At 44.8% G+C, this 22,313-nt stretch overlaps 1 protein-coding gene across 1 annotated transcript in view; it reads right to left on the bottom strand.

Annotated features, from left to right (window-relative positions):
- Window positions 1-6,971: 6,971 nt before the first annotated feature.
- Window positions 6,972-22,313, bottom strand: part of OLFML2B (olfactomedin like 2B) — a 491,370-nt gene continuing 476,028 nt past the window's right edge. The window contains exons 7-8 of the mRNA XM_069641286.1: window positions 19,043-19,219; window positions 6,972-8,601 (exon numbers count right to left, since the gene is read on the bottom strand). Of these exons, the coding sequence (XP_069497387.1) occupies window positions 8,000-8,601; window positions 19,043-19,219 (779 nt within the window). The 3' untranslated portion in view covers window positions 6,972-7,999. The remainder of the gene's footprint in view (window positions 8,602-19,042; window positions 19,220-22,313) is intronic.

The following is a 22,313-nucleotide window of genomic DNA, read 5'->3' as shown; positions in this document are numbered from 1 at the left end:
TTATTTTATTCTCCCTTGTTTCTCTCCCTTGCCTCGTCACGCTCTGAAACACTTGTGTACGAGCGTGGTACAAATCAAATATCAATATCAATATCACAGGTATTCTGGAAGAGCCCAACATGTGTGTTCAGGATGGTCTACTACGCAGAAGGTACATAAACTGCTCACTGAGGTGTGTGTCCTGATTGGAAATACAAGCGTGTGCATTGACAATAATGATCTGGCAAGCAATGCAAAGGCGACATATGTGAAAAGCATGCATAGCACAACCACGTAGAGTGCGCCTCTGAGAAGTTGCAGCCGATTAGCCATCACATTGGTAGGAGAAAAGTATAAAAAAGGAAACATGCAAGAAGGTAATTCCCACACCGTGGCATGTGAGTGATTTGTAGAGAGGGATCCCTGCTGGGAAATGCAGTGACATGAATAACACTGCATGCAAACAAAAGAACACATGACAATATTGAGTGCATGCCCCTACAATGCCTTTGCACTTGAGCTGTTAAGTGACTTGCTCAAAATGTAGTGCGCTATGAAACTTCAAAGAACAAATGATCAGGGCGAGCCCGTAAACACAATGGGCCTCATTCCGGGTTTGGAGCTAACCATGGAGTAATTAGCTCCATGGTTGCCTCCGAAACCATCCCAAATCCGGCATGGTGAATGAAGTAATTACCGGTCCATTCCAGGGTTGGAGGGACCGGTAATTCCCCATTCACCTTTTGCCCTTCCCCATTCCCATTTCTGCCCCATAGGGCTCAATGGGAATGGGGAAGGAGGTAATTACGGCACCGTAAATTACGGTACCGTAATTACCTCTGAAGTATCTTTGCGGGTCCCGTACTTAACTCCTGCTAAAAGCAGGAGGTAAGGAAGGACCCGCAAAGGGACCTCGGAATACAGAGGTAAGGGATTACCGGCATAGGCACCCTTACCGGTGCCAGTAATTCCTTACCTCCAACACCGGAATAACCCCCAATGACCCTAAAAATAGTTTCATGAGGATTTTCACAATGACAAAACATTACAGAATTTAGACAATTCAGTGAGGTTCACAGATCGGTCAGAACTGCCACATTCCCAACATTTAACATGCACTGTACTTAATAGTGATAGTGACACTTGGGACATGAAAGAGTTTTTGATAAATAATTAATCAACCCTGAAAGGTAAATACAGGAAAGACATTTCATACAGGTTTTTAACACCAAAACAGTGAGTGCCCACTCTCTATGACGGGTACTGTGCAGTTTAAAAGTCGACACAACTCTTTCGGCCTAGAGCCTATTCTATATGCTACAAATTAGTAGGCCTTCATCAGGACATGGAATTGATGCCTGGTCTCAGGTTGGCTGTCGGTGCCTTTATGCATAAGCACGTGGGTTCCATGATTCAAGTATGCCATGTGCGTAACGATCCCCCTGTGGTCCATCTGGAAGATCCAACTGGTAAGCGGTCTGAGACCTGCAAGATTTTGTATGGGTACCAGCTGGTTATCCATGATGGGGGGTGTCTGTGCATGATCTCAGTGTCACCCCGTGGGCTGTTTAATCTGTGCAGGAAAGCGTCCCACTCTAGACATGTCATACATTCGGTCTAATTTAAGGAAGAGTTAGTCCAAATGTATGCCCTGTATTAAGTACATTGTATGTTAAATGTTGGGAATGTGTTGGTTCTGACCAATCTGTGGACCTCACTGAATTGTATAAATTATGTAATGTTTTGTCATTGTGAAAATCCTCATTAAACTATTTTTAGTGTCATTGGGGTTAGGGGTTCACCCTGATCAATTGTTGTTTGCAGTGTACAGTATCTGGGAGGATCGGGGAATAGCCAGGTGCCCCCCGTTTTGTACAAGTGCATTAGGAAACTCCAATAAAATGAAAAAAAGAATATTATGCAGGTAGGCAGGTATAGAAGATACAAATAACTGAGTATCCTATATCTTAGAAAATTATCCCCAGCTGTCACAACTGATGAACACAGAACACAGACATGGACTACAGGGCCATCCTTCCGCATCGTTGCTCACACAGGAATGCATTCGGCATTTCATCCATTCTAGAGCAAGATGGACAGATAACATGGACAAGCATGATGTAGCAATGCACTCTGATTTGCTGTCCTTTCTCTGTGTCTACACCCTGGCTAGTTGGGTATTTGGGTGCAGTAAAGCAAACACCCATCACCGGCAGCATCAGGGCACTTCAGAGAGGAGATTGAGTGGAGTGCTTTCAACTCATTCCTATTCCTAAATAATAAGGTTTTATAACTTCCCGGAAGGCAAGTACATTCGTTTGCAATCGTAAATTAAGGGATAGTTGATTCCAATTCACTGCTGCAAGGTGCGAAAAGGATCTTCCTCCCAATATGAGTTTGCCTATTTTGGGCATTAACAAGAGAGACTGAGCCTATGATATCCAAGGATGAAGTATCTGTGTAAGAATAGAGCTCCTTTGGCCATAATTAGCCTTGCCCACCATAGACATGGATTTCAAAGGATCATAAACATTATCGATTGACAGTGCAGAGTGACCAGACCCAAGATGACATGTTCAATTTATTGATATTACGAACCAGCATAGCCACCACACTCTGAAGGTGCTGTAGTTGGTTAATTTGACAAACTGGAAGGCCCAAATAGATGATATTCCTGAAGTCCAGACACAACGAGATGAAGGCATTCACTATGGATGCCTTAATAATGGGAAGGAATTAGCTGCCAGTGATATCTAAGTCTCCGTAAATGGATAAAGCAAGACTTGACCATAGCGGAAATCTAGGGAGCCGTCGATAAATCAGACTCAATAATTAGCCATATGTGTTTTACAGTTGTAGACAGACAGGACATTCTCCAAAAGGGTATGGCCAAAAAAATTGAATTTCGGGGGCGTGGCGTATATTGGAAGCATTTCTGTTTAGTCCGGCCTAATCTTTAACAAGTTCAGGTCCATCCAGTTTTTAATTGATTGAGGGCATAATTTAGTGGCAAAGTAAGCCTTGTACCAAGATAGCATAACCATTTTGTTAAGTTATTTGATATTTGCATAGCGCCTACTGTTAGTACCACAGCTTTCAGGCGCTGTGATCGATGAAAGCCCCTTGGGAAGATTGTAGTATGTGCAAACATGTGAATAAAAGGAGAGCTACAATGCAAGAAAAGAGTAATTGACATTCAATGATACGTAGAGATTGATTAGCTTGAAACATTTACATAATACAGGCCACATTGCAAAGGCACAAGGAATGACTGCTATGCCAGTGGCTATGTAACAGCTGGACACAATTTTTCATAGGACTCAGCTGTATTCTATTGGTTGCTGCACGAGAGGGGGCAAGGGTATTGTAACTAGGCTGTCATTCCCTAGGGCAATTGTCTACAGTTGAAGGCTCTGCTATACTTTACATGCAGAACACATTTACCAATGGCTAACATGCAAATTAATGCACAGTTGTCAGACAAGAAAACAGATACCACCAGTGTAGGTCCTCTTATCCAGTGGGCGGGAGCGGTGCTCCTTTATTTTTATTAATTCAAGTTTTACTGTTCCTATACTTTTATTTTAAAAAGAAACCGTTCCAGAATGGTTTTGTTTTAAAAATAAAAGTTTAGAAGAAGCGCATTGCACTGAACGTACACTTAAACAGCAGGCACATCTGTTTGGGGGTTTGCATTCTGTCTGGGAGGGGGTGGGGAGAAGGGGTTAGTGGGGAGCGGAGCAGGCCAGCAGGGAACATAGTTCCACTACTTATTTTCATACACTTCGATCACTGCTCTTGTCTGTACCATCTCGTATTGCAGTACATTGTAGTATAATGGATTTAAACATGGCAGAAATAATGCATAGTCACCTTAAGGAGGACACTATCTTAGCTCACACATTATCTGGTTGACAGCATATTTTAAAAAGTAGAAGCTACTTCACTTAACCTAAATAGTAACGGCGACAGGGGCGATCCCTGTGGCACACCAAATAACAATGGTCTTGGTAGCGAGGAAAAGATACTAGTTGAGCAAGCTGAGAATGGCCAGTAATACAGGAGGATATCAAGCTGAGAATGGCCAGTAATATAGGAGGATATCAAGCTGAGAATGGCCAGTAATATAGAAGGATATCAAGCTGATAATGGCGGCTATCAAGCCAACATGTTTGAGCTACATGTTCAACTGTTGGTGGTCCATCATCTAAATTGTGGCCAAAAGATCTCGTAGGATCAATCAATCGAGCTCACCTGCATGGCCCTTTAGCTGAATCCTGTCCAAGATAGTGGTTGTTAATAGTTCTGTAAAGTGGCCTGTCATGAAGCCCACTTGAGCAGTGTTAAGAATGCCCTATGTCTCCTCAGAATCGGTAGGTGGTTCAGTAACCTCTCTGTCAAGCGGTTTATTGAGAAAAGGAAGCTGTGATATTGGACGGAAACTAGCCATATCCTCAGTGTTTCGATGTTTCTTTTTTAATGGCAGGCGTATCGCAGGCGTATCAGAGCCTGTTTGCGTATGTTGGAGAAAACTGATTTTTGAAATTTTGTTGGTCGTTTTTCATGTATAATTTGTGATTTCCCTAATTCGCTCAAGCCTAACCCCATACCTATTTACTTGAGTCATTCAAGTTGCAAGATCATAATCCTTTGCAGTTTCCGGTTTCCTCTATTATTGGCAGGCAATGTTGAGGCCAAAATGTGCGCCATCAGCACCGTACTCCTCTTTCCTCCTCAATCAGAGAAGTGTGACCCAGAGAGTGAATTAAGGCATTCACAATGTTGGGCACCTACAGGAAGGACTTGTATTGTACAAACACAATGGTGTGTAACTAATTCTGATTTCCTTTTCCATTAAATGCAATATGGAGGAACGCCATAAGCTGGCCTGCATTGGTGTGGCCTGTTTCCAGAAGTGTGTATAGAGAGTACTTAGTGACTGACAGTTAAACTGAAAATCCATTGTTCCTCAAATGTTTCTGGACTTCTACAAAGGAATCTGCCTATGTGTGCCTATGTGTGAATGTTTAGACAGAAATACATATCATCATTTGTTGGAATTCTTCTTAAAGGCATTTTGCTGTCCATCTTGTCACCCTTTCAAGTAAAGTAGAGAATAACATGCTTTCTTTGTGGGAAGAAACACCCAAACATTATGGGCGTATGACCCCAGAGCAATAAAAAGGTTGCTTCTCTTTATTCTATTACATCACTTCTTTTTATTATATTCCCTCAAAATCCCCTGAACTGCCTACCGGAAAGGTGTTTTGGCCATTTTGAAGCTATGTTGTAGTGAGAATGAAATAAACAGACATATCCTGCTGCAAGATGAAAAAGTTAGTTTGTTGGTGTTAAGCTGATCCAACCGTGAGCCAACAAGTCTTCGCTATGGGAGAATGTAATCCCAAACCTGGAAAACTGGAAGGAAGAAAAGAGAATTGGCTTTGAGAAAGCACTCGTGCAGTACATGCAAGAGGAGATCAGACTTTCAAGCTACTATGGGGCCTTATTAATGTGGCATACCCAAAACTGCATGATTTGCTAAAGTGATGTACCCCCAAGAACATTATTTAGTGAAGCATCACACCTCCAACTATGTTATGCACTGTTCACAGACAATAGTTCACATGGACGCCATCTTGCCATTGCTAAATCAGGTTGAGCTCGCGGGGGAGATGTCTTAAGGGACACGCTTCATAGAGCCACTAATATGGTAGGCATTGCGGTTTCAATCGGTGGGATCACTTGCTATGAAATGGAGGGCATCGGAAGCAATAGAAGCAGCGAAGGATTGTGAGGGTGGCCATCTGTGAAAAATGGATGCTGAGGGCTGAAAGAACCTAAATGAAGATACAGATTGGTCATTGGTTTTGGAGGATGGTAAGCCACCATCTCAGGATTCAACTAATGCCCTCTATCCACTGTGAGCCGCATTCAGTTGGCAAGCAGGGTTCAATGTCTATGTAGATAATGGCATTTACATGGCACCTCCTGCTGATAAACAGCATCAACAGTAACAGTATGCAGGGTATGAGTATCCCAGTATGAGGTTTAATAGGAAAAGAAGAATCATGGGCCAAGCGCTGTATGACATTTCATCCAGAGGATTGGAAATCTCCGGTCTAAAACTGGCTCGAGAAGTGTAAACAATGAAACTAACGAAGTCAAACGCCCCGAAAAAAGACCCAGCCAAGCAACCAAACCAAGCCACTGTCTGCCAAACAGACACACGAGGGATGATAAGAAGGGCATTTTAGGGACAGACCACCACTAGAACTATCTCAATATCATCTTTGTGTTCTTCACTGGGGGGGATGTGGATTCTCATATTGCCAGACAGACTGATGATGCAGAATCTGAGACACCAAACAAAAGAACCTTTATTCATTCTTTGATTGCCTTCAAGACATATACACATCCTACATTGGTGGGGTGGGTGCTGGGAGGCCAATATGAAAGTCCTTAGGCTAGAGCCCCAGATTATTTATTTTTGGCATGGCAGGGGGTGTGTGTGGCAGTGAACGGGTTAAGCAACCTTGAAAAAACCTAGACACCAGTGTGGCTCAAAGCTGGTGGCATAATATAAATTGATTTCCACATTTTCGGTCGTAGATCTGCAAATACAGTCCCCAGGCCATCCAAAGGGGCAACATACACTGTACTTTTTTACAATTAATTTGTTATTGGGAATGCGTCAAACTAAAATTGCCTTCTGGTAGCCACTCACTATGACAACTAGTATTTACCTCTCCACATGTAGCAGGGGCAAAGAGTCTCATGTTCGGACCACTGGATGACATGGGGACAAGACAATTTAACACATGGTACAATGATTAATGGGATGTGGAACTCAAAAGACATTCTGGGCCACTTTGGTAGCCTCTAGTTCAGAAATGTGTGGCCTGCACTGTGCGGGGCCAGGTCTTCACTCTATCAACACCCCCTCGCTCCCATTTGAAACCATCACGTATATTGTATTAAAAAGGAAAATGAAAAGTTACACAAAATACTTTAATGTGGAAACGTGAGACAGAAAGCAGTCATCCACCAAACATGAGACAAGGATGCCAGTACGTCACCAGATGGCACAAAGGGACCGAAGCAGTTGTGCGCGCACATGTAGTGCAATGAAGTTGCCACTATTATAAGACATTTTCATGTTAAACCTTTAAAGGTCAGCAGCATTACATGTTTTGGAAAAGCACAGATAATTGTGAATGTGTGAACTCGCTGCCTGATGTTTGATGAGCGGCGACTCCCTAGACCCAGGCATTTTCTAGAAGCACGCTGTGCCCTTGTGTTTAGAATGCATCTGCTTCGAAAGAGAAAGGATTTGCAAGGAGGCAAACACCGCGCTATCTATGAATGCTTGACAGGCACTGCAACGTGTTCCAGAGGTTGCGAAACAGGGCTACATGCCGGTTGCGGGAGTGCGGCGGTTTGCACGGAGCGCAGGTTTCAGTATGTGAATTGTACTGAGCTGGTGAGCTTTACTTACAAGATGGAGGATCGCTGAGCTAGGAAACCTGCCATTGGGCTATGGGCTCGTGTGAACGCGGCATGCAGAACAGGATTTCAGTCCAACTGCTTTGCAGTTTGGCCTATATCTTGCTGACCTGTTTGTTGGCAGAAAAGCTAATGTTCCTTTCCGTAGACTTTTAATCAAAACCTTTTATTTATTATTCTTGAGACAAATATGTGCTCCTTGTTTTGTTTGGAATCTCTGTGCAGATGCGATTGCTGTTTCGGAGATAAAATGCTCAAAGTGTTGTACAATAATGGCTGAACTTTTCAATTGGCAATAAAAGAGAAACCAGCCTTCCCCCTAGTGAATTCCCCCAACAAGAAATGCATTTTAATATAAACCAGAAGCAGGTTACATACAAAGAAATCTTTTTAAAAAGACTGGGTGGACCGATCCACAATCCACACGAGAACATATAAAACGTCATTTACTCTTAACTTTGTACAAAACAAAAGGAAAGGTGCTGGTGGCACTTTAGAAAAGTCCTGTGCGTTCTCAGTATGCAAAAATCACGTTATACGTGACTTGATGTCCGTTGTCCCACGCGTAGAGCAGGCGGTCTTTTGGATTGTAATCAATTTGCGTAGTGTAGGAGTACTCATTCTCAAACAAAAGTCGGGGGATGATCTGAGTGTTTGTGTGGGTGTCAAAGGCATAGGAGATGTTGGCATTCCTTTTGTTGTAGCTGTCGACAGCGTATAACACCCCACAAATCACAAAACAATTCCCGTAGAAGTCCTTTCTCAGACCGGTGCGCCACGTGGTCTCTTTCGTGGTGGTGAGGTCTATGGGGTTGAGCTTACTGAGTACGATGACATCCTGCTGGAAGCCCTCGTCATCGAAAGCTGGGTAAATGACCCACAGCCCATTTTCATCCACGGCAAAGTCGATATCCGAGTGGCCCCTCCACCTCCAAGGTGTCGCCTCCTCGTAGACCACATCGTGCAGCATGGACCAGGAAGCCACATATCTTTGTTTCAGGTCATACTTGATGAGGTTGCGTGTGAAAGCTCGATTATAATAGAAGGCTCCATTGTATACTACGTGGCCGGTTCCGATCCAGCTGTACGGAAGTTTGTAAGAGTTGCTCCATCGACCTATCGGGGGTAAGATAAACATTTTAAAATGTGCACATGGCAATATGTATCATGTATCATGTTTTGAAACCTCACTGGGGATTGCATAGCACAATGAACAGGATCTTATATTCATATATTTTCAAATACATGCAAATCTTGAGAGAATCAAGGGTGCCAGATACCAAGAAATGTTGGCTAATAGAATGAGGGCTTTCTGAATTGGACAATGGCAGGTCATAGAGCAAAAGTGCTATATCACAAAGCATCCTGTACTTCTGCTCTATTTACCGGCGCAATATCATCCGGAATGTTGGGTTATCCAGACTCTTGTACTTTCTTATCCTTTTATCATCTTCAACTCTAATAGGTTAATTGAGCTTTCTGGATAACAAAGCTTTTGCTCTTCATATGTTTGCAAAATATATTGCAAGCAAACATCTTTGCATTTGAACAGAAAACAAGAAATTGCCTTGCTGACCGTGAAATAATGGAATACTTTTCCTAATATAGATGTTCAACCTGGTAGCATCGATGTTGCTAATTTCCTACCGTTGCTGTTGCTGCACAGCTATGGTCTAAAGCGTCTGTGGATACATTTATAAAGAGTAATATGTTCCTTTATATAAGGTTTAATGGCCCCATGCTGGAGAGTCCATCCCTGCATTGATCTTCTAGCTGACTTGAAATATTGCCATTTACCTGAGGCGGAGGTTAGGGTGGCATTAGGAGGAATGTGTGCGTTGGATAGCGGTGGCTCAGAAATGCATAGCTGTTGTCTATGTACATTCTCACTTGCAGGGTTTCCTATCAAATGTTTCTTTCCTTTGCATTCCTAATCACATTCCTTCAAGCATATCCACTGTGTATCATATTGTTATGTTATTCTTGACAGTAAAATCACAGAACAATACATATATCGTTATCTGCTGAGTTAGGTTTAAAGGAGGGGGTGAGTGGATGAATATAAAGAGTAACATTTTAAAACATGAGAGAAAGAGGAAGAAAGAAGGAAGGGAGCAAAGTGCAAAAAGGAAGTGAGCCTCTGATGTCCACGGGTTATCATTGCAACTTTTTTGATGCATTGTTTTCTTTTTATTGGTGTGATGAGATCATCGGCGTGTTACCCATAGGGAAGGCTTAGGACCTCTGGGTGCCAGGGATAGCCACCCAGCGCATGATGTGACCCATGAAGGAGGCTGGGGTACTCTGGGTGCCAGGGAGAGCCACCCACCGCATGATGTGACCCATGAAGGAGGCTTAGGAACTCTGGGTGCCAGGGATAGCCACCCAGCGCATGATGTGACCCATGAAGGAGGCTGGGGTACTCTGGGTGCCAGTGATAGCCACCCACCGCATGATGTGACCCATGAAGGAGGCTTAGGAACTCTGGGTGCCAGGGATAGCCACCCACCGCATGATGTGACCCATGAAGGAGGCTGGGGTACTCTGGGTGCCAGGGATAGCCACCCACCGCATGATGTGACCCGTGAAGGAGGCTGGGGTACTCTGGGTGCCAGGGATAGCCACCCACCGCATGATGTGACCCGTGAAGGAGGCTGGGGTACTCTGGGTGCCAGGGATAGCCACCCACCGCATGATGTGACCCGTGAAGGAGGCTGGGGTACTCTGGGTGCCAGGGATAGCCACCCACCGCATGATGTGACCCATGAAGGAGGCTGGGGTACTCTGGGTTCCAGAGATAGCCACCCACCGCATGATGTGACCCATGAAGGAGGCTGGGGTACTCTGGGTGCCAGGGATAGCCACCCACCGCATGATGTGACCCATGAAGGAGGCTGGGGTACTCTGGGTGCCAGGGATAGCCACCCACCGCATGATGTGACCCATGAAGGAGGCTGGGGTACTCTGGGTTCCAGAGATAGCCACCCACCGCATGATGTGACCCATGAAGGAGGCTGGGGTACTCTGCGTTCCAGAGATAGCCACCCACTCCATGATGCGACCCTTGAAGGTTGTGTAAGGAGGATGCCCCAGTGATCCCCCAGCTCTTCCTTGGCGAAATCAGGGATACTGTGAGTTCCTCCAGGAGTAAAGTGACACCAGGTGAATACAAGCTGAATATGTTTTTCGAGTGGGTAGAACAAGGCTGTATCTTTAGAACCAAAACCGAAATCTGTGTTCCGAAGGGGAAAGCCCTTCACGAATTGACTCTGTAACCACTGATTTGCATATGCAGCAGGTGTCGATGATCTTTCTGTTTCTCTTGCCCATTGTGGCAGGTCCCTACGTAGAGCTGGGGTGCACAAGCAAAGGATGAATACCCTCCATGCAGAAATGCTGACAGAAAGGAAGGACATTCACAGGGATGTGGAGAATCTGACCCTCTGGGCCTGGGTGCCGCCATGTTCACACCACCTCATTCCAACATTGTGGACAGGGTATTCACCACCTTGGATCTGGAGGGCTGAGGCACGTGCCAATCATCAAGTATCACAAATTCCCAACACCTGAAGGGAATCACAAAGACTAGTCACACCAATGTGGAGGGGGTAGAACCACTGAGACAGGGCAAATACCAATGCACAAATCCAAAGGAGAAAAGGAACAGGAAATCAGAGTCCTCATTATTTCAATCACTCTATCAGCATCTCTATAAAAAGAGGCAGAAGCCTCAGGACTTGGCAGGTGATAGAACGGCATTCCTGAGAGAGAGTTGCACTGTAGTGAGGAGAGCTAGAGAGAGCAAATCAAGTGAGCAGAACTTATTCTGGCAAAGCCAGGGGGGCCAAATAGTGAGGGAAAGACATGAAGGAGGAGAATCAGGAAAGCAGCACTTGTGTTGGCGAAGCCAAGAAGGTCGATCAGTAGCGAGAAATGAGAATGGGAGTGGAATACATCAGTGGAGACTGAGCTCTGGAGAAGCCTGTTTCAAATTAAGGCCGGGTAAAGGTAGGTAGAGAGTCCTGCAGAGAGCCTGCGTCCAGAGACTCGCAGGGGCCACTTCCTATATCCCTGAGGAGTAAGGATGGATCCAACTGAGGGCTCTATTCCAGACCCTGTTGGCAGCTGCAAGACCACCAGCCCGAATAAAGAAGAAGTCTTGCTAACCTTCAGCACGAAAAGTGGGGCTGAGTAAATCTTACCTGCGAGCACCTAGTGCGGGGAGAATACCTACCAGCCCAACCTGAACAAACTCACCAGGGAAAGAAGAGTTCCATACAGGCCGCTGCCTCTTCCTACAATCCAGGACAACAACCTGATAGAAACTACACTGGGAGACAGGTCCAAGTCAAGATAAAGCCAAAGACAACAGCCAGGACATAGACACAAGCCACAATGAGGACACCGTCTTTGAGAAAGAAGTGTGCTGGGCCACTCTAAATACCCTTTGACTGTGAGTGACTTCAGTGACACTGTCCTATGTGGACACCCAGGAGTTTATGCAGAAACTGGACTAGGTTGGGCGCTGACCCCTGGCCCTTTAGACAAAGCCCTTCCCTTGACTTATTTTGTGCATGTTCACCTCCTTTGAGTTGCATGCCTATAATAAAGGATATCTTCCAACCCACCACAAGAATTTCATGGGGCATAGCTGAATTGAGACCTATTGCCCAACAACTTTCTACTACTAACCAAGGAGGATCTGCCAGAAGTGAATGGTTCTTTGGTGTGGAGAACTGACAAATACCAAATAGTCCTTTCCAATGTATGTATTGAGCTCCTCCTTCTTCTACTTTTCACCCCAAACACATGTCTTCAGTTGGCACATATGTTTGCCAAGGGGTTCTGTTCCTCACAATTTGTGACAAACAGTGTCAGAAGTGGGATGGGATAGGGCCTGCAACCTTAGGTCTAATCCACAGTTAGATCACATTCACCAGCAAAGGTAGAGGAGCACAAAAGTGCACTATGTAACATTGAAAACTAAGTGGCAGGATTATTTCCACTAAGGCTGGCCTGGGGAGATCACTCCAACTACCTTTACCTATATGAGACATAATGCCCCTGTCAATGCGGACCCCTCCACTAGAGACCCAACCGCTGACTCTGCCTCTTCTTACACTTCATCATCTGAGCTCCCGACAGAAAAATGGATCGCCCTCGTCCTTTGCTTCTTGTGAGGAGGACACACCATCTAGCCCTGGGGATTGCAGTTCCACCGAGACTGAAACACCCACCGCATTGCAAACTGAGAAAAGGGAAGTTAGTGTGAAGACACATTCTCAGTTTAAGTTAAGCAAGCTACCTAGGAATAAGCGCTTGCTCACCAAAATTTCTGGGAAACACCTCCGGATTACCCAATAATTGCTTGGGGCAGTAGTTCCCTCATCCTACAGGCTGTGGAAGAGGTATTAGGAAGAATGTGAAAGGGCTGAGTATGTCCTCCTACATTTGTGTTAAACCTATCCCTTTCTCTGCCCATTTGAACATTAAAGCAGCAGTGTTATGTTCTGACACATGATTCTCAGTGTTCTCTCCCTGCCTAGTTGTGACCCAGACTACAGAAACGCACATTCCATGAGTGTGCTTAGAGTTGAAAACCTTTATCTAGGGAGGTCTCGTAAAATAGTGTTTTTTCAGAAGTGAAACATCAGCTGGAATGTCTAACTGGAGAATAAAGAGGTGTGGGCTTTGGAGATCTGACAACCCAACCATAAGGCATGTTGGGATGTGGAGAAAAGAACGATGTTATTACCACCCATAAAAATGCCTAACAGTTTTACAGTATATCATGTTTACCAGAAGATCCATCCAGAACAAAAGAATAGGAGGTAATACTGAAGCAATCAATAGAAATAGAAAGTAGATCAGCTGGAGAAAAAAAAACAAGATTGGAATGCCATAATTGCATTAACTTATGAAAGTGCTCTGACCAGTTGACCTACAGCTAATCTTTTCCCTGATTAAAGGATTTAGTGTAGCAGACTTTTAAGACCTTCCATGCCTAGTGTTCTTGGACAAATGTCATTATAAAACCTAACCTCACAACTGTTGCACAGTGGTAGGATTGAGGAATAAACAGTCCAGTAAAATGTTACATTAAATATTCAGACTGAAAAACGAATGTTTACTTCGTTGATTTTGGAGGAAGACTGAAGGAAATTGCGAGTGATAGTCCAAGAATGACTTAGACATCAAGGAAAGCCATAGAAAGCCCAACTGATGCTGCTCCTGGACAGTTGCCAATAGGAGCTGAATCCGCCAAACAAGTGCCTTCATTTCCCGACCTCCTGCTGAACACCAGTGAAAGGTTCCAAGGAGATCTGGTCCAAATAACATTCTTCTCCCAGTTGATTGACACTTTGGTGGGTATCACCCTAATCAGTATTGAAGTCAGAGAGAAAACACCATGGACCCCAAACCTGGCTCCAGAGCAGTCAATCTTGTCTCTCCGCCTTCCTTGGGCCACTCCAGGCCATGCAGACGGTTGAACTGGACTGCGATTACAATCTGCAGCAGTTTGACCTGAAACTTGGCAAGGGTTTGGGTTCAAGGAGCCAAAGGGGGGAGGTGATGCTGAAAGTGCCCCGCGGGACCTGGAGCAAAAGGATACGTTGACAGTCAAGTGAGGTATCCAGAACCTCAACGATGACTTGGATTTCAAAGTGCCGTGGCGGGCGGCAATGGGCAGGTCAAGGTGATTCAGCCAGCACAAATGGATGGGTTTCAAACCCGACCTTTGCATTTCATCCCGAGTGATTCAGAAGTGCTGTATGCAGAGGCATCGCTAAAGAAGGTTGTGGGAGCTATAGCCCCGGGTGCCGACAGTCCTGCCATTAGCGTAGCTCCGGATCTTTTACAAACCTAGCCACGCCCCTGACTGTATGAAATAGGGCGGACCAGGGTGGGATTTGGTTATGCCTCTGAAGCATTATTACATTATGCAGAGAGCATAATCTTCAGTAACATTGCATCTGAAGAGTTACAACTATGTAATCAGAATGAAATACGTCACTGAAGGAAAATAAAGCCCTAACAACGCATGTACCAAGAACAAGGCCTTCCAGCAGGGAACGTTCACAGCAGCAACATAGAGCTGCCTGGGACCAATTACCTGCAGTGCTATGCCTGCCCCATACGTGCTTCTGGGAACTCCGATCAATGCAAGCGACTTAAACACATAAATATGGCATCACTTAACATTTTCAGCACTTCCACAAGGGTAAAGATGGGCCCTGAAGGAGGCAAACCAAGCCATGTTTAATGTACATGGTTTTGTAATGATATCTTACGAGGCAGCCTCTTTCCAGGAAAGTGTACCTATGGGGATCGGGTTGGGGCAATGTTCTGCTGCGCTCATGAGCTTCAACCATTTAAACAAGAATCACATTTATTGTGGACAAAGTTTGTTTAGATTGAAATGTAGATCTGGCTGTTGCTTGTCTCACACCAAACATACGCATTGTGTCAATTCCCACAAATCCAGGGCCCACTTTGCACGCGGGCCTATGCTGCAATGTGGGAGGAGCCAAGCAGAACTTTTTAGGATGGGAATGTGTGGGGGGAGCCAAGCAGAACACTTTAGGGTGGGAATGTGTGGGAGGAGCCAAGCAGAACTCTTTAGGGTGGGAATGTGTGGGGGGAGCCAAGCAGAACTCTAGGGTGGGAAAGTGTGAGAGGAACCAAGCAGAACTCTTTAGGATGGGAATGTGTGGGGGGAGCCAAGCAGAACACTTTAGGGTGGGAATGTGTGGGAGGAGCCAAGCAGAACTCATTAGGGTGGGAATGTGTGGGGGGAGCCAAGCAGAACTCTAGGGTGGGAAAGTGTGGGAGGAACCAAGCAGAACTCTTTAGGATGGGAATGTGTGGGGGGAGCCAAGCAGAACACTTTAGGGTGGGAATGTGTGGGAGGAGCCAAGCAGAACTCTTTAGGGTGGGAATGTGTGGGGGGAGCCAAGCAGAACTCTTTAGGGTGGGAATGTGTGGGGCGAGCCAAGCAGAACACTTTAGGGTGGGAATGTGTGGGAGGAGCCAAGCAGAACTTTTTAGGGTGGGAATGTGTGGGGGGAGCCAAGCAGAACTCTTTAGGGTGGGAATGTGTGGGGCGAGCCAAGCAGAACTCTTTAGGGTGGGAATGTGTAGGAGGAACCAAGCAGAACTCTAGGGTGGGAAAGTGTGGGAGGAACCAAGCAGAACTCTTTAGGGTGGGAATGTGTAGGAGGAACCAAGCAGAACTCTAGGGTGGGAAAGTGTGGGAGGAACCAAGCAGAACTCTTTAGGGTGGGAATGTTTTTCACTGTTCCATTGCTTTTCTGGCACCAAAAAGTTGGCGATCACCCAAGTTAAGGGCTGCAATGCGTACCTTTTTTGTGGCTCAATTACATCAATTGCACCAGCGGTGTGCAATTTGGCACTGGAATAGGTACATTTTGCATTGACATTTTCACTTAATGCACAGTGCACTAATTACATTTCCAGTGATCGACCAGTACAAAGATGACAATTTGGACTGGTTGGTTGGTCAGGAGGAGTCGTCCCAGTGCTGATCTGCAGTCATTCCGGCAGGTCAGGATGAAAAATGTAAGCACTGACGTTAAGAGACTACACACACCACATGGAGGTTTACAAACAATAATACATCAATGCGTTTCCTGTGCATTATCAAGGTATGCTGGTATAATGGTATGGTATAACTTGTATAGTGCAGAATCGCAAACACCGGCATCTAAACGTTGAACCGGAAACCTAAGAATGTATAGGTATGTGGCTTACTAAGAAAACAACTGCATTTTTAATTTGCACCTAAATACTATTTAGTTTCGATCATTCTTAGAGGAAAGGTATTTCCTAGTTTGGCCGCCCTTAACGAAAAAGAGCAGACCACCCCCATTTGACGTATCTGAACCTTGTAACAGTGAGTAAACCAGTTGTTGCTGAACGGAGATGTCTCCCTGGTACATAATGTGGCAAGTGATTTCGAAAGAACAAGGAGGGGCCCGGAATAGTAAGATGTGTGTACTAGGCCGAGCATTTTCAAATAGATACAGCGTTCTAGGGGGGGGGGGAAGGGGGGAAGTGTAACTGACGCAAACCTGGTCGGATGGGATCTCTATGGAGTAACTCTCTAGCGGCTGCATTCTAGATGATCTGGAGTTTGTGTAACACACTCTCCGGCAATACTAGATAGGCAGTGCGCACAAATCCAGCCTGCTAGAAACATAAGCATTGACCAACTGCACCTTGTGTGAAAAAGAAAAATACTTCTACGAATCCGCAGCGGAAACAAAAAGGTCTGTGAAACTGCCTCAATCTTAGCATCCATAGCCGGATGTGGCTCCAACCAAACTCCTTTAGCTGAAGGGGTAGAGCAAGATCCCAACCGTGAAAGACAATAAGGGTCAGGCCAGGCTTCTGTGATTGAACACGAGGCTAAACTAGCATTAGAGGGGTTTGCTTGGCAATTTGGACGAGAATTGTCGCAAATTAAAATTTCAATTTTTTGTGCATTCTATTTAAGCCGGTAGGAAGTCATCCATAAATTTATTTGTTGTGGACAGTTTTTAAAAATGGCAGCGTTACCTTTATCTTTATAAATAAGCCGAAACATCAGCTGGGTGGTGTCAGCAACATTGTGAAAGGGTGTACAAAAGTGCCAAATCAAATCAGACAGTAGTTTCATGTTCAGATTAAGCAATATGGGACTGAGTGATGAACCCTGGGGAACTCCACATGTGAGTGATCTCCTAGCTGACTCATATGTGGGTAAAACCACTGTTTATGCTTCATCGGGGAGAAAGGAAGTAATCCACGTCAATGCGTTATCCCTAATGCCCAGATCTTTTACGCGGGTTGGTAGCATTTTATTATCGATTGTGCCAAATGCTGCCGTCAAATCAAGAAGGATAAGCGCACCAGTGCTGCCCTCGTCTGCAACCCGTCTACAAGCCTTCACAGTGAATGGAAGAAGAGCACCTATGTACATAACAGAAGAATTCCCAGAATCTATTGTGATAATTGAGAGGCAAAGTGAAAGTAACGGAAAGACTTAGGGCCTCATCACGAGCTGGGTGGTATCCTGGCGGTATTCCTGCCGGGATACAGCCTGTGCTAATAGCGCTAGCGCCAAATGGTCCGGTGCAATTAGCGCCCGATCATGACTTTGGCGGAACGGTAGTTCCCCATTCCCCATTGCGCCCATTCGGGAATTCCCCTTTCCCCATTGAACCCAATGGGGAATTTTTGGTGCTATTACCGCCGGCGGTATTACTACAAGGCAATAGCACCGAAAATCTGCAAATTCCCAGCGGATTTCCCACAGCTCAGAGCTGGGGGTACATGCTGCCAAACCCGTGATTTGGCGGACCCTTAAATGCGGCAGTAATAGCGTTACTGCCGGATTTAATGGTTACCGCCCAACTCGTGATGACCCTGTTAGAGTCCAGATGTGAGGACAAGGAAGTACCAAAACTAGGAAAATGAAGTGCTCTTTTGCCATTTACTGTCCCCCTGATGAAGCGCCTGTGTATGAAACGTGGTGGTGTATTAAAGTATTTACCCTTCCATGCAATGTGTGGACACTTCACTTCAGGAGTTGGGGCCGGTATACCCAGTAAGAGGTGTATGCACAGAAGTGGGCCCCAGCTCACTGGGCTTAGGGAGTAGAGCTGCATCTCAGTGCTGAGGTACAACAAGGCCATAATTTCTCTATGATGGTTTGCGTTCCCATCTAGTGTGGCATGCCCTGGCAGTCCTATCTTGGCTGCTCCATATCAGAGATACCCGCTAAAATAGCGCAGAGCAGAATACAACCTAGAACAACTCCCATTGGTTACGAAGCATTGGCTGAAGCATTTCCACCCATCACGTTTTACTTTTCTCTCAGCTATCATCTGCTGCGTGTTGGTCTGCCACAATTCATAGCCCCCACTTTTGGGGCAGTGAGGGTCATGCTTGCACCGACAGCAATGAAGAAGCAGTAACCTCCCGCTTTCCCCCTTGTAGAAGCGAGGTAAGACATTAAAAAAAAAAAAAAAAATGAAATATGTGATGGACATGGTCAAGGGTGGTGAGCTGGAGAATGTTTCCAAGCTGCCGACAGCCAATCAGCAGCTGACTTTCGAAAATTTAGAAGGGTTTGTATCCTCAAAAACGGTTGCTCTTCCCTAACATTATCAGATACATGTTTATCTTACACGTGAACATTTCGCAAGCATCTGTACACTAAACACATGAAAGACACTAAGGGAAGACACACATGGCCTGCTTTTTACATTTTTTAAATTTGTGTTCTGCGGTTTTTGTGCTAGTCAGGAAGAAAACTTTCCCTGAGATTTTGGATCTAAATACCCTAGGATTATCCCTCTTGACTACTCTTCACGAAAGTCATAAAGAACCATTTCTGTGGAATCTTTGGTGTCCATAAGCCCACAGGGGGAAATGTTACAAGCGACAGCAAGGTAGGCCTCTTCTTATGGAGCCGAGTCAATAAGCGTATGAATACTGATCCCCTAATGAATAGGGGGGTGAAGGGTCACAATAGCATGCACCTAAATGTCACCTTGTTTGAAGTTTTCAATGTTGCGGAATTCTACGAGGTTGTTTCCATAGTAGTAGTTGGTGACGTAGATTTTTTCATCCTTTGCAAGGGGGTCCTTCATCCAAGCACCTTCATTTCTTCCGTACGTATTCTGAGTTGTTGGTCCGGTGATTGTGGAAAGCGTATCCTTGCAACTCCCTAAGGATGAAATAAGAACATTATACATCTTATGAATGTTATTTTTCGCATTTTCACATACCTTAAATGATATAAGTGTCTGATGATGTCAAGGGTCAGATATCTAGTGACCACATTCGTCCAAGTGTTTTAGGCCACTAGGTTAACCCCCTCTAGCCTTTCAAGGAGAGAGATGTAAACATTATTTGTTTAAGCCGCAATGAAAGTATGTGATTCTGACTCTGTTGCCATGGTTAATCAAATCCAGTACTTTAGCTGCAGAAAGCGAACACATTTCCTGATCATGCATGCATTAAAGAGGACTTATGCAAAACAAAAGAGGTGATGGCTGGAAGGTTTGGAATTAATCCTAACCTCTGGCATTTCTCTGGGCAAACCTTCAGACCATCCTTCTTCAGCCTGCCAAGCCATTACAGAAGGGGAAAGACCATATGGAAATAACAGTTGGTCCCACCCCAAACTGCTAGGTCACATCCCTTCTGCACGAGACCACAAGCATCCCCAGACATGTTTCGGCCTCATTGAGTGTCACCAGTGAGGAGTATCTTGGGTCTCTGGGCCCAGCAGGCTCGGCACCCACAACTGAGCATACCTGCCCCACTCGGGTTGATAAACAAAAGAGGTGATGGCTGGAAGTTTGGAATCAATCCTAACCTCTGGCATTGCTCTGGGCAATCCTCCCGACCATTGGTCTTCAGCCTGCCAAGCCATTACAGAAGGGGGGGCTTGTGGTTTTGTGCAGAAAGGATGTGACCTCGCAGTTCTGACTGGGCTGCCCCTTTTTGGGGTGGGACCAAGCCTGATTTGGATGTGGTCTTTCCCCTTCTGGTAGATCAAGTCCCTACCAGCAGATAAATGTGTGAATTATTTGGGCAACAGCATCCCATGGTGTCCTATTGGACTCCATAGAATGGGGAGTTACCAGCATATCTGCCGCCTGTAATATCCCAGTGATACCGTGATCTCGGGTGGCAGAGATGGTACGATAGTTCCCTGGTATCCCACTGGAATTACCGGCGGTATGCCAAGGAACTCAGAATGAGCCCCAGACTCTAAGTACTCAGTAATAGAAATGTAGTTGTTAGCGTGTGTGTGTGTGTGTGTGTGTGTGTAGGGAGTGAATTACTTCTGGACCTATTTGTGGTGAGGACCATTCTCAATATGTACAGAACATAAGCCGTTGGTAGATATTATATGAAACTGTTGGGTACCCCTTAACTCATGTGACATGTGGGTATATACAAAACAAAATAAGGGAGTTTTATCACATGGGAGGAATCTAAAATTATTTAAGATTCTGAATTAATCTGTTTCTATATAATTAGTCTGGGTCACTAGTGGGATCTGTGTTCATTCGCATTTTATTCTGCACACATAACAAGTATTAAACATCAAAAGGGTAATAAAAACATGTATGATTAATGTCTCAACAACCACTTGGATGTAAACATATTTTACTGCTCATAGTGTTTTCAAGTTTCGCTTTGGACATACAACACTGACTTGTATGCAATGAAAACTATGGAAACAACTCACAATATGCACACAGGACAACATGGATCACTTTGATTTTGAAACAAACATTAACAACTACACGTAAATGCTTGAATATAAAAAGGGAAATCACAAAGTTCACAATCTAGTGCCCTGAGTGTTTATACTCCCTGTTAACTACAGTCGTCGTATGGTATCTATATTTACATTTGGTCGTCAGTTGTTAGACCTTGCTGAGTGAAAAATTACGAGAGAGCGGCATGCCACTTAAGCAAGTTTTCTTAGGCCGAATAAAAGCGGACAACTTGTTCATCTGCTAGTGGGTGATTATCTTACCTCCCCAAAATACAGCATGTGAGAAAGCCAATGGCTGTTCAGCTACTTCGTCAGCAATGAATTATGGGAAAACCCGAGATAATCAAACTTCTTACTGTACATTGTTTATTTGTGTATATATATATATAAATACAGTGCTTGCCACGCTTGTAATACTCAGGGAATTTGAGTGCTTCTGTCTAAAACCCTGAGCGGCAGGGTAAAAAGCAAGAGTAAGAGGGGAAGCAAATGTAATAAAACCTTTTTCATTTTTTTTTTAAGGCTAATGTAGTTGGTTAATTACAAAAATAGAGAAAGTGTATTGAAGCTACAAGGGGTCAAGTAGGATAAGTCATCAGTCGACTGAGGCTCATTTGGGAGTTTTGGGCACTGTGAGGTTCCCATTGTGTTCCCGGTAAACCTGCCTGAGTGCAAGTTTCCTCTAGAAATTGCAGGCAAAGTGATGCTTTTTACTGATGTGGTCTTGGTTGTTAAGACTCAGTGGTTGATTTTTCCTGTGACTGGCCACCAGGCCAACTTTTTGTAATTGTGATGGTGCGAGAAGTCTCTCTGCACTTGGCAGAATGTTGGCAGACATTTTGTTTTTGTCTGCAAAGGACTGACGAGTACTGTTGGTTTGATTGGAGAGGGTGCTACAGTTGTCTCTTTTTGCCCTGTTAGCTCAATCGGTAATACTGTGTGTTTGTAGTTGTAGTCTTCTTAACAGTTTTAAGTACTAATGACCTGCTCAAAGCACGTTGTTAAATGGATACTGAATCACTAACGATAGGCCAAGAGAGCAGAGCAAAGTTGTAATCATCTCTTGTATAGGTAGTGGCTTGCTGAGAAGATTACATGTGAGGCCTCCGCATGAGCATGGAAGTAAGGGTAAACACATGTGGTATTTTAAATACCTCCTAATTATGCATCGGGCTCTAGAGTTTATACCACTTATCATACGGTTTTCGAACACACCCCTTGTAACTCTATTGAGACTAGCAACCTTTGCAATAGCTTATTGCATTTCAATGTTGAGAAAAGGACGGAGAGTGGCTTCAGGAAGGGGGGGGGTGAATGAGAGGGACACAATGAAGACTGGAGTCAGTGCCGACAACGAGGAAGTGCACTTTTAGCCTGGAAAAATGCTCGAAGCTGGGCTCGGAATGATTTTTTTTGAAAGAGCAGCTGAAAAAGGCTTTGAATGGACCATTGTGTGCTAGCAGTCACATTAATGAGGAGCGCAGTTTGACGAACGAACCTTTTATTTCGCTGTGTTTTTATACAA

Source organism: Ambystoma mexicanum, chromosome 1q (genome assembly GCF_040938575.1).
Source record: "Ambystoma mexicanum isolate Mex_15411 chromosome 1q, UKY_AmexF1_1, whole genome shotgun sequence".
NCBI lineage: Eukaryota > Metazoa > Chordata > Amphibia > Caudata > Ambystomatidae > Ambystoma > Ambystoma mexicanum.
Note: the sequence above shows the minus strand (reverse complement) of the source record. Positions and strands in the feature narration are given on the sequence as shown.